The sequence below is a fragment of the Cyclopterus lumpus genome, chromosome 14 (assembly GCF_009769545.1).
Source record: "Cyclopterus lumpus isolate fCycLum1 chromosome 14, fCycLum1.pri, whole genome shotgun sequence".
Lineage (NCBI taxonomy): Eukaryota > Metazoa > Chordata > Actinopteri > Perciformes > Cyclopteridae > Cyclopterus > Cyclopterus lumpus.
In genome coordinates this window covers 2,489,865-2,502,032 of record NC_046979.1, presented here as the reverse complement: position 1 = coordinate 2,502,032, position 12,168 = coordinate 2,489,865, and the positions used below count along the sequence as shown (strand labels likewise).

The following is a 12,168-nucleotide window of genomic DNA, read 5'->3' as shown; positions in this document are numbered from 1 at the left end:
CGCGTCTAAAAGTTACGCACGTTGTGTTTATAATGCGTGTAAAAACAAACCGCACTCTTCTTCGTCTCCTTTATGAGCTGTAGATGTGCTCGCTGCTGTCCCCGGTGGCCGGAAGACGACACTGCTAAACGGCTTTACACTTTGTAATTGTTATATTCTTTATCCGACAATTTCACATGTATAATATCTTAAACGGAATTTTTTATATAACATTTTAATATATTTTTTATATAACATTTTTATATATTTTTTATATATATATATATATATATTTTTAAATGTTTATATATTTTTTATATATATATATATATATATATATTTAAAAAATCAAAGTCTTTAAACACCAAATAGGTATGTGTGAATATAGAATTTGGCAAAGATAATCAATACATTTATAATATACGACCTTTGTGTTATGTTCATAAAATAACGCACCATTGTTGCACACATCTCTAATACATTTAGAGAACTGATGATGCAAAAAAAAGCCTTCAGTTAGTCTCGTGAAAAGTAATTTCAATCAAGGAAAAGTGTCCTAAAACACCAAAGTATCATTTGTTCATGGCATGACTTTAAAGAGATAATAATAATATTTTTTATTATTATAACTTTGGAACTTTAAAATGTTTATTCTTACTTTAAATATCAATTCATCTTTTCAGGGTTTTTTTTGGTTAATATTTTGGCCAATTCAATGTCCGACATGAAGGGATAAAATCCCACTAAAATGTCTAAAAGTGCGCAGACATTGTTGCTCCTAAAACATTTAAACAATATAATAACAATAACATTAACGGGACATTCCCTCTTCAGGTACAACACGGAGCTGCTGGAGAAAGTGAAGGAGATGGGCGAAGGCGTCGTGGTGGAGGACGCGCCGGTCTTCAAGATGAGAGACGAGATCATGAAGAAGCAGCAGGTTTGTCTATACACACACACACACACACACACACACACACACACATCCTTCATTCATGTCTTCTTTTCTCTTCCATCAGAGTTGATGACTAAGTCCGTCATGTCGGATGAAGCGGAGCTCGGACCACATGGTTCTACGTGGTCTCACGTGTTCTCTCCTGGTTCTACGTGTTCTCTCCTGGTTCTACGTGTTCTCTCATGGTTCTACGTGGTCTCACGTGTTCTCTCATGGTTCTACGTGTTCTCTCATGGTTCTACGTGGTCTCACACGTTTCTAAATCCCAGATGTGTAAACATCTCAAATCTTTTAGCCAAGGACTGTGTTGCGCAGCTCTTTACTTGTACATGTATGAGTGTCATTTTTTACTTTCTTGTTTTACTTCTTTAAGCGTACCCGTTGTTTTAGGTTTGTTTTTATAATTAATTCCAATGAAAGATGACATCCTGAAGTAAAATAAAAGACTTTCTTTATCTTGGCAGTGTTTTGTTTTTTCATAGTGATTCCGTGTAAATAAACAATCGAGGACATTAGTGTCTACACGGTGTCCAGCTGGTTCATTTTCTCAGTTTAGGCTTCTTTTAGCATCTTGATTATTTTACCTTTTCTAAAAAAATATTTTATTCAACCGTAATCCATAAGCAAAGAATAAAAATACAGAAAACCATCCTTAGGGCAGATGAGGGCGAACTGTTAATCAAACATCTTAACTTAAAACAAAAATAATCAAGAAACTGGTCTCAAACTCTGAAAAATGTATTTTATTATGTTTATACAGCATATTGTTATAAGTATACATTTTGTTTTGTTAAATCAAAAAATCTTTGTTTGAGGTTTTTTTTTATTCTTCCGGTGAAATAAAATCGCGAGCCACGACACGACCTCTCACTCTGTCAGAAAAGCAGAACTTTTTTTTTTTGATGACCCCCCTCCCCCGACCCCGGATTATTTATCTGGAGCGGTTTATTATGCTCGCTTTTTAAAATTGTGTTTCACGTAAAAAAATAAAACGGGACGACTTGATTGAGTCTTTCTGGGAAAAGAGTCCAAAAGCGTCATTTTGAGGACGCAACATTCGACTGTCGTTCTGCTTTTATCTAATTTCTGTTCGCCAAAGTTAAACTTTGATCTGTGACAAACCAATAAAAAAAGGAAAAGGCCTATGAGAGAAACACGGTGCGTCTCTTTAAAAGATCAGACGTGCTGGAAGCGATCCGATTGGTCGTCGTGAAACTACGAAAGGGGGATTGTTGTTCTCCGTTACCAGAAAGAACATTTAAATAAAAAGTGTAAAAACTCCAAACACTAACTGCATCAATCCAACCAAACAAACAAAGATATATTACAAATTCTGTTAGCAATAACTTATTTCACATCATGCAATAAAAAAAAAATTGAAGGACAAGAAACACAAGATTGATTGAACCGCCTTCGTTTTGTTTTCCCTTCGGATGAATTGGCGAGCGCGGCGACGTCCATTCTGGGTCGGTTGTTTTTTATTATTATTATTATTGTTATTCCTCGGGTGGCACTTGAGTTCCTCTGATATAGTTGCTGTTGTTTATTTATTTTCCTTCTTTCTCGATGGAGGTAAAAATGAAAGAGTGGAGTACTGTGATGAAGAGGAGGAGCTCACACGTCCACCCAGCTCTGCTCCACGATGGCCGTCACCCTCTTCTCGTACTCGCGCTTGTTTTCCTGGTAGAGCTGCGCGGCCTGGCTGTTGGCCGGGCTGTTGGGGTTCGGCTCGTCCAGCAACGACTGAAAAGAACAAAGAGACGACGATCAGAAACAATATCGATCGTCTCCTCAGCGTTAAATATCGGGTGGAATATTGTCCCCGTACGCAATGACGTGTATTCAAGTTAATTTGATTTAATATTATTCTTTTGTATATATTGGGCATTTTTTCTTTTTTATATTTTATTGCTTACCTGTATATATAAAAGGTGCTGGAGCCAAAAAATGTCTCCATGCAGGATTAATAAAGTAGGTATCTATATATCTACCTGCCTACCTACCTACACCTATCTACATACCCATCCATCCATCTATCTATCCATCCATCCATCCATCTATCTATCTATCCATCCATCCATCCATCCATCTACATACCCATCCATCCATCTATCTATCCATCCATCCATCCATCCATCCATCTACATACCCATCCATCCATCTATCTATCCATCCATCCATCCATCTATCTATCTATCTATCTATCTATCTATCTACCCATATATCTACCTATCTATCTATCTACCTACCTATCTATCTATCTACCCATATATCTACCTACCTACCTACCTACCTACCTACCTACCTACCTACCTACCTACCTACCTACCTACCTACCTACCTACCTACCTACCTACCTACCTACCTACCTACCTACCTACCTACCTACCTACCTACCTACCTACCTACCTACCTACCTACCTACCTACCTACCTACCTACCTACCTACCTACCTACCTACCTACCTACCTACCTACCTACCTACCTACCTACCTACCTACCTACCTACCTACCTACCTACCTACCTACCTACCTACCTACCTACCTACCTACCTACCTACCTACCTACCTACCTACCTACCTACCTACCTACCTACCTACCTACCTACCTACCTACCTACCTACCTACCTACCTACCTACCTACCTACCTACCTACCTACCTACCTACCTACCTACCTACCTACCTACCTACCTACCTACCTACCTACCTACCTACCTACCTACCTACCTACCTACCTACCTACCTACCTACCTACCTTCCGACGCTCCGATTGGCCGTTTTCTCTTCTGAATAACCCAGTCACCTAAATATCCGTTATTATACATATAGATTTGATTTATTCCGTCTCTCGTGCATTTTGTTTGACCGACGTCGTGAACAGGAAGAAGAGGAACCAACCCACCTGGATGGAGGTGAGTATGGACGACACGTCGTACGTGGGGCTCCAGCGGTTCTGAAGGATGTCTAAACATATGCTGCCATCTGCGTACACTGGAGAGACGACAGCAGTTATTACAACGGTCTCCAGTCGTCATGGTAACCTTTTACTTCATAGTCCTCTAAACACTCACTTCAAATGATTCGGAAAGTAAGATTGCATTCGTGATGACGACGTTAGTATTTAGAGGTAATGTTAGGAAGTTAAACAGTTCATAATAATATTTATTTTAATGTTGCTGTGTAAAACATTTTTAAATACATGCGTCAGCTACAAAACTCCCAAACAGCCCATGAAACAACAGTCAACCCACATTGTTCAGTAAATCTAAGTATTATTAGTTATTATCAGACCGATAACGCATTTTTATTAATTATATGTCTATACATCTATTTATTAATCAATTAATTTGTTTATAGGCCGTAAAGGAGGAAGCTCCTCCCCCTTTCTCTCATTAAGACCACAACAGCAGAGTAAAGTAAATAAGTAATTAATGATCACACGTGTGAGGGAAAAGTCTGGAATGTTTTATGTTGTATTATTAGTTTCCCACTGAGACCATGAGCGCCCCCTGCTGGGCCTCTGCAGGCTTGAGGGCTGCGCCCCGTGAACCGACCCGCAGGACGCCGTTTGATCCGTTTAACATCTAAATACGTTAATTTTGGTTACTATAGGTTCAAACGTGGCAACGTTTACACAAATTAATACACAACCGCTAACATACGTGGAAAAAAAACAAAAAACAATTTCCAACTGAAGATCTCTTCCTGAACGGCAAGAGGCGACTGGCGCCCGTAAGGAGGAGACACAGACTCGACTTCCTGAATTAATTTGAATGGTGGACGAAGGAGGAGGAAGAGGAAGAGGAACTGGGAAGGCCGTAGTAAACGCGCCGCTTACCATTTGGGTGAAACATTCTGGAGACGAACCGAACTGTGGGAGGCTTGTTTGGATACTCCTCGGAAAACTCTATCAGCAGCTTAAACGTTCCTGTGGAGAGACGGGGGGGGGGGGGGGGGTCAGTCATCTTGTGAGGAGAGTACAGATGAACATGTGCAGCCGGCTCGAAGCTGCTCCTTCAACGGAGAGAGCAACGAACCTCGAGTCAGCGTTTCTCCTGCCGGACCAGAGTCATAATTACAGGCATCAAAAAGTGTGTACGTGTGCAGTGTGCATAGATGTGTGTATAGTGTGCATAGATGTGTGTATAGTGTGCATAGATGTGTGTATAGTGTGCATAGATGTGTGCATAGTGTGTATAGATGTGTGCATAGTGTGCATAGATGTGTGCATAGATGTGTGTATATTGTGCATAGATGTGTGTATAGTGTGTATAGATGTGTGTATAGTGTGCATATAAGTGTGTATAGTGTGCATAGATGTGTGTATAGTGTGTATAGATGTGTGTATAGTGTGTATAGATGTGTGTATAGTGTGTATAGATGTGTGTATAGTGTGCATATAAGTGTGTATAGTGTGCATAGATGTGTGCATAGTGTGTATAGATGTGTGTATAGTGTGTATAGATGTGTGCATAGTGTGTATAGATGTGTGCATAGTGTGCATGGATGTGTGTATAGTGTGCATAGATGTGTGTATAGTGTGCATAGATGTGTGCATAGTGTGCATAGATGTGTGTATAGTGTGCATAGATGTGTGTATAGTGTGCATAGATGTGTGTATAGTGTGTATAGATGTGTGCATAGATGTGTGTATATTGTGCATAGATGTGTGTATAGTGTGTATAGATGTGTGCATAGATGTGTGTATATTGTGCATAGATGTGTGTATAGTGTGTATAGATGTGTGCATAGTGTGCATATAAGTGTGCATAGTGTGCATAGATGTGTGCAGTGTGTATAGATGTGTGCATAGATGTGTGTATATTGTGTATAGATGTGTGCATAGTGTGCATAGATGTGTGCATAGTGTGCATAGATGTGTGTATAGTGTGTATATTAGTGTGTATAGTGTGCATAGATGTGCGCAGTGTGTATAGATGTGTGCATAGATGTGTGTATATTGTGCATAGATGTGTGTATAGTGTGTATATTAGTGTGTATAGTGTGCATAGATGTGCGCAGTGTGTATAGATGTGTGCATAGATGTGTGTATATTGTGCATAGATGTGTGCATAGTGTGTATAGATGTGTGTATATTGTGCATAGATGTGTGCATAGTGTGTATAGATGTGTGTATATTGTGCATAGATGTGTGCATAGTGTGCATAGATGTGTGCATAGTGTGCATAGATGTGTGCATAAATGTGTGCAGTGTGTATAGATGTGTGCATAGTGTGTATAGATGTGTGCATAGTGTGCATAGATGTGTGCATAGTGTGTATAGATGCGTGCATAGTGTGCATATAAGTGTGCATAGTGTGCATAGATGTGTGCAGTGTGTATAGATGTGTGCATAGATGTGTGTATATTGTGTATAGATGTGTGCATAGTGTGCATAGATGTGTGCATAGTGTGCATAGATGTGTGTATAGTGTGTATATTAGTGTGTATAGTGTGCATAGATGTGTGCAGTGTGTATAGATGTGTGCATAGATGTGTGCATAGTGTGTATAGATGTGTGTATAGTGTGCATAGATGTGTGCATAGTGTGCATAGACGTGTGCATAGATGTGTGCATAGTGTGTATAGATGTGTGTATATTGTGCATAGATGTGTGCATAGTGTGTATAGATGTGTGCATAGTGTGCATAGATGTGTGCATAGTGTGCATAGATGTGTGCATAAATGTGTGCGGTGTGCATAGATGTGTGCAGTGTGTATAGATGTGTGCATAAATGTGTGCAGTGTGTATAGATGTGTGCATAAATGTGTGCAGTGTGTATAGATGTGTGCATAAATGTGTGCAGTGTGTATAGATGTGTGCAGTGTGTATAGATGTGTGCATAAATGTGTGCAGTGTGCATAAATGTGTGCATAAATGTGTGCAGTGTGTATAGATGTGTGCATAAATGTGTGCGGTGTGCATAGATGAGTGCAGTGTGTATAGATGTGTGCATAAATGTGTGCAGTGTGTATAGATGTGTGCAGTGTGTGCATAGATGTGTGCATAGTGTGCAGTGTGTATAGATGTGTGCATAGTGTGCATAGATGTGTGCATAAATGTGTGCAGTGTGTATAGATGTGTGCATAAATGTGTGCAGTGTGTATAGGTGTGTATAGATGTGTGTATATTGTGCATAGATGTGTGCATAGTGTGCATAGATGTGTGCATAGTGTGCAGTGTGTATAGATGTGTGTATATTGTGCATAGATGTGTGCATAGTGTGCATAGATGTGTGCATAAATGTGTGCAGTGTGTATAGATGTGTGCATAGTGTGCATAGATGTGTGCATAAATGTGTGCAGTGTGTATAGATGTGTGCATAAATGTGTGCAGTGTGCATAGACGTGTGCATAAATGTGTGCAGTGTGTATAGATGTGTGCATAGTGTGTATAGATGTGTGCATAGTGTGCATAGATGTGTGCATAGTGTGTATAGATGTGTGCATAGTGTGCATAGATGTGTGCATAGTGTGCATAGATGTGTGCATAAATGTGTGCAGTGTGTATAGATGTGTGCATAAATGTGTGCAGTGTGCATAGATGTGTGCATAAATGTGTGCAGTGTGTATAGATGTGTGCATAGTGTGCATAGATGTGTGCATAGTGTGCATAGATGTGTGCATAAATGTGTGCAGTGTGTATAGATGTGTGCAGTGTGTATAGATGTGTGCATAAATGTGTGCAGTGTGTATAGATGTGTGCATAAATGTGTGCAGTGTGCATAGATGTGTGCATAGTGTGTTTAGATGTGTGCAGTGTGTATAGATGTGTGCATAAATGTGTGCAGTGTGTATAGATGTGTGCAGTGTGTATAGATGTGTGCATAAATGTGTGCAGTGTGTATAGATGTGTGCATAAATGTGTGCAGTGTGCATAGATGTGTGCATAGTGTGTTTAGATGTGTGCAGTGTGTATAGATGTGTGCATAAATGTGTGCAGTGTGCATAGATGTGTGCAGTGTGCATAAATGTGTGCAGTGTGTATAGATGTGTGCATAAATGTGTGCAGTGTGCATAGATGTGTGCAGTGTGCATAAATGTGTGCAGTGTGTATAGATGTGTGCATAAATGTGTGCAGTGTGTATAGATGTGTGCATAAATGTGTGCAGTGTGTATAGATGTGTGCATAGATGTGTGCAGTGTGTATAGATGTGTGCATAAATGTGTGCATAGTGTGTATAGATGTGTGCATAGTGTGTATAGATGTGTGCATAGTGTGTATAGATGTGTGCATAGATCCTCAGTGATGATGATGACTGCATCCTCTTCATCACTGTCGCATGGCACACAATCATTTAGGGACTATTTTATTAAAAAGGGTGAAAATCGGCTATTTAACGTCATGGTTTTAATGTAACTTTAAACATAACTTTAAACATAACTTTAAATGGTTCAGTCTGAACTGCACAGCGAGTCAACTTGTTGTCAGACGTAGACACACTCACTCTTCTCTCACCGTGACCTTTACCCCTGAAGGTCGCGGTAGACGCACACCTACACTAACGTTTCACGAGTTTCCAGAGCTTTGGGATGAAACGGAGGCGCCCGCTGAGCCACCACCTTATTGGACGAGATGAATCAAAGAGAACTTACCGTCTTCAAACGGTGTTGCCACGGGCCTAGAGAGAGAGAGAGAGGGTTAATAAAACACTCCCTCTCTCCATCCTTCTTTGTATTCACTCCTCACGTTCAGTCGGTGTCAAAGCCGCCAATTAAAAGTTTCATATTTCCGTTGGAACTATTTTAAACTTCTGTTGCTTCTTGCTCTTCGCACTTGTGTATTTTTATTTAACAAACATTCAAATTGTGTCCCAAGATGCATCACAAACAAAAAGTCCCAATTTAGTTTGCGTCTTCATCAATAACAATCGCCAACAATATCTCCCAGCATGCCGTTCTGTGCTATCGGGGTGGAGTCGGGCGAAGAGCGTGACTCACCCAAAAATAACTGCGTTCCAAAGCATGATGTTGTTCTCCGACGGCGCTCCGCTCACACCGGTGGGGGGGTCTTCCTGAAGTCTGGGAGGGATGGAGAGAACGAGATGAAGGGAGGTAGAGAGAGAGAGAGACAGAGAAAAGAACAGTAAAAAGGCAAAATGAGAGGCGGAAGAAAATGAGGAGGGATGGGGAGAAAAAAGAAGGGATGTAGGGGGGAGGAAACAAGGATGGGGAGAAAGAAGAAGGGAGGTAGGGGGGAGGAAACAGGGATGGGGAGAACGAAGAAGGGAGGTAGGGGGCAGGAAACAAGGACGGAGAGAAAGAAGAAGGGAGGTAGGGGGAGGAAACAAGGATGGGGAGAAAGAAGAAGGGAGGTAGTGGGCAGGAAACAAGGACGGAGAGAAAGAAGAAGGGAGGTAGGGAGGAGGAAACAAGGATGGGGAGAAAGAAGAAGGGAGGTAGGGGGAGGAAACAAGGATGGGGAGAAAGAAGAAGGGAGGTAGTGGGCAGGAAACAAGGACGGAGAGAAAGAAGAAGGGAGGTAGGGGGGAGGAAACAAGGATGAGGAGAAAGAAGAAGGGAGGTATGGGGGAGGAAACAAGGATGAGGAGAAAGAAGAAGGGGTGTATGGGGGAGGAAACAAGGACGGGGAGAAAGATGAAGGGAGGTAGGGGGGAGGAAACAAGGATGGGGAGAAAGAAGAAGGGAGGTAGGGGGGAGGAAACAAGGATGGGGAGAAAGCGCCGCGGTACCCAGACCAGAGGATCAAAGCCCGGTGAGCTTCAGCCACAGGGTCGACCTTCAGCCACAGGGTCGACCTTGACCCGAGACGACCTCTGGCTCTCCAGATTAACTACGGACGGCTGGACGAACCCTTCAAAATAAAAGCTCCCGGATTCCTTCGACGAGCGCGTGCGTCGGCTCTACGTCGCCGATCTTAACCAAAACCAGAGGACCGGCACCGGAGCCCGGTCCAGGAGCGCCGTGGACGCTCCACGTCTCTCTGGTGCAGAGGAGGTGATGAGGCCGCTGTGCTCGGTATAGAAGAACTGGAACTCAGACTTCAGGAGCCGTATCAGTTTTTTCCCCAAATCGTTCAGCTCCGACGTTTCTCAAACAAAATTAAGAAAATAGTGAAAACTGTCAAGAGGTGCCTTCTCTAAATAGTCGTGTAGGGACACGACAGTCCAACCCGTGAAGGATAGAAACAGAGAGAAGCAGCAGAAACAGAGAAACAGATAACTTTGGGCTTTTTTTTGTGTTTGACAAAAAATGGGATTAAACGATTAATCGATCTAAATAAACAAAAAGACGATTTCAAAACACGACACGAGGACTCGTCCGGCACTCAACCACAACTAATATTAACGGCTTAATAATCGTTCACGAAAACAATCATTAGCTCCCAGGGAAAAAAACGGCCCGGAGCGCAACCTGCCTAGCAACAAAGACGTCAACAAATCAAAAAACACACAGGGTCAACATGTCAACCCTGTTTGTTAAACATGATGGGGGGGGTCTGCAGCGTAGAGTTACAGCGACACCTTGTCCACCCTGCTGCAACGGCTGTTCCTAGTAGAACAGCTTAGGAGCTTCTTCTTTTTTCCACTGACAGGTAGGTGTGTGTGTGTGTGTGTGTGTGTGTGAGTGTGAGTGTGAGTGTGAGTGTGAGTGTGAGTGTGAGTGTGTGTGTGTTGTGAATAACACACACTGTGGGATGCCATATGGTGCCTGGCAGCAGATTGGGGATGGCAGGTATTACAAGCAACCCCTTTGCCAGGTGCGACACATCGTGTCCTCACAATCACACGTTTGATTACAAAAATAATCAATTACAGGATACTGGGAATATTTTTATATATATATACTTAGATAATAAAGCATTAAGAAGAGATGGCACATATCAAGCCATCTTAAATATTGAGCAGGAGGACCCGTGGACCCCACATAGGGTGTTGTGTAACATCATCTAGGAGCCACATTGCTGCCAAGAGAGATGTGTGTGTGTGTGTGTGTGTGTGTGGTGTGTAGTGTGTGTGTGTGTGTGTGTGTGCGTGCATAATGCTGACTGGTTGAAATGACCTAACGTTACTTTTACACCAGCAGCATTGCGAACCCTCTGCGGGGTAATGAGGACACATCTCGGCCCATCCAGCTCACAACCAGGACCACTAAGAGGACCAGCCAGCCGGTCTGTCGAGTCATTTATCCGGCCACATGTACCGTGAAGCCCCCTGAGATAACTCAGCCAGCCTTTGGTAGCTCATAAACAAACAAACAAACAAACAAGCAAGACGTTGTTGTTCCTGGATAGAAAACACTGCATTAAAAAAAAAAACAAGTACCTTCAACGGATATCGTCAAAAAAAGCGATTTAAAATGCTCAACAATTCACATGTCAAGCCCACACGCGTCACGCACACGCACGCACACGCACGCAACACGAAACCGAACGAGTTGATGTCACAAGGAGTCGGAGCCAGAGCTTTAAATGGAGCATTATCCGAAAAGTAGCTAAAGCTAAGCTAACTGAGCGAGCTACCCGAAACGCTGCTAGCTAAACACACACATATTTATTTATTTATATATATACATATATATATATATATATATAACCGTTGCGGTACCTTTTAAAATCTCTCATAAGCCGTCTCCGTGCCGGTGTCGACATCGTATTTTATTTAATAAACAAACTAAAGCAGAAACAAACAAATCCGGTGTTTTCTTCTTCTTCTTCTACTTCTTTTTTTTCTTCTTCTTCCAAAACAACTGGCTAGCTCGCCGCTTCTGATGACGTCAGCGCTGGCCCGGCGGAGGTTACCGCCCCCTTTCTTTTTTTTTTTAAACGTCAGAACCCTGTCGGCAAAAAAATAAATGTTGATTATAATATGTAACGTACAAAAAAAGCTGGTGAAATATTTGCAGCATATACAGATAAATATTAATAAAAAAATAAGATTAAAGGACAATTACATTACAAAAATAAACACAATTCTTATGTAATATATATATACATTATATATATAATTGTATATTATATAATTGAGAATTGTATAATTCTCAATTATATAATAAGATCAAATTCTTATAAATTCTTATATAATATATATTTATATAAATATAAGATAATCATTGATTAGTTCCACAGCGGGGACATTTGCAGGATTTGCAGTGAATAGTGCAAACAAACAAACGAGAGACACAAGCAGAAAAAACAAAAACATACGGAAAGAATTTCAAAATCAAGAACTTTTACTTGAATAAATGAAAGGTAAGTGAATAAATATGGAA

General features: G+C 41.3%; 2 protein-coding genes across 5 annotated transcripts in view; one reads left to right on the top strand and one right to left on the bottom strand.

Annotated features, from left to right (window-relative positions):
• Positions 1-1,397, top strand: part of cdkn2aipnl (CDKN2A interacting protein N-terminal like) — a 1,749-nt gene extending 352 nt beyond the window's left edge. Inside the window, exons 2-3 of the mRNA XM_034550096.1 lie at positions 814-919; positions 999-1,397. Coding sequence (XP_034405987.1) covers positions 814-919; positions 999-1,004 — 112 coding nt within the window. The 3' untranslated portion in view covers positions 1,005-1,397. The remainder of the gene's footprint in view (positions 1-813; positions 920-998) is intronic.
• A 263-nt stretch (positions 1,398-1,660) lies between these two features.
• Positions 1,661-11,696, bottom strand: ube2b (ubiquitin-conjugating enzyme E2B (RAD6 homolog)). 4 transcript variants are annotated; one of them, XM_034550093.1, is made up of 7 exons: positions 11,505-11,675; positions 9,751-9,988; positions 8,878-8,958; positions 8,533-8,558; positions 4,775-4,864; positions 3,839-3,927; positions 1,678-2,677 (listed from the first exon to the last, which is right to left on the bottom strand). In XM_034550093.1, exons 3-7 carry the CDS (start codon positions 8,901-8,903, stop codon positions 2,549-2,551), a joined length of 360 nt encoding a protein of 119 aa, XP_034405984.1. In that variant the 5' UTR covers positions 8,904-8,958; positions 9,751-9,988; positions 11,505-11,675; the 3' UTR covers positions 1,678-2,548. The 4 variants fall into 4 exon arrangements, with proteins under 4 accessions (XP_034405983.1, XP_034405984.1, XP_034405986.1 ...); XM_034550092.1 differs by lacking the exon at positions 9,751-9,988 and having other exon boundaries at positions 1,661-2,677; positions 11,505-11,696; XM_034550095.1 differs by lacking the exons at positions 9,751-9,988; positions 11,505-11,675 and adding an exon at positions 9,636-9,747.
• Between the last annotated feature and the right edge of the window lie 472 nt (positions 11,697-12,168).

What these genes read in the sequence shown, in the direction of transcription:
- ube2b (XM_034550092.1), bottom strand. Translation starts at nt 11,548, where the DNA reads ATGTCGACACCGGCACGGAGACGGCTTATGAGAGATTTTAAAAG. An exon ending in GGCAACACCGTTTGAAGACG is followed by an intron (nt 4,865 to 8,532) that starts GTAAGTTCTCTT and finishes GTCTCTCCACAG; the next exon opens with GAACGTTTAAGCTGCTGATA. An exon ending in CAGAATGTTTCACCCAAATG is followed by an intron (nt 3,928 to 4,774) that starts GTAAGCGGCGCG and finishes TCGTCTCTCCAG; the next exon opens with TGTACGCAGATGGCAGCATA.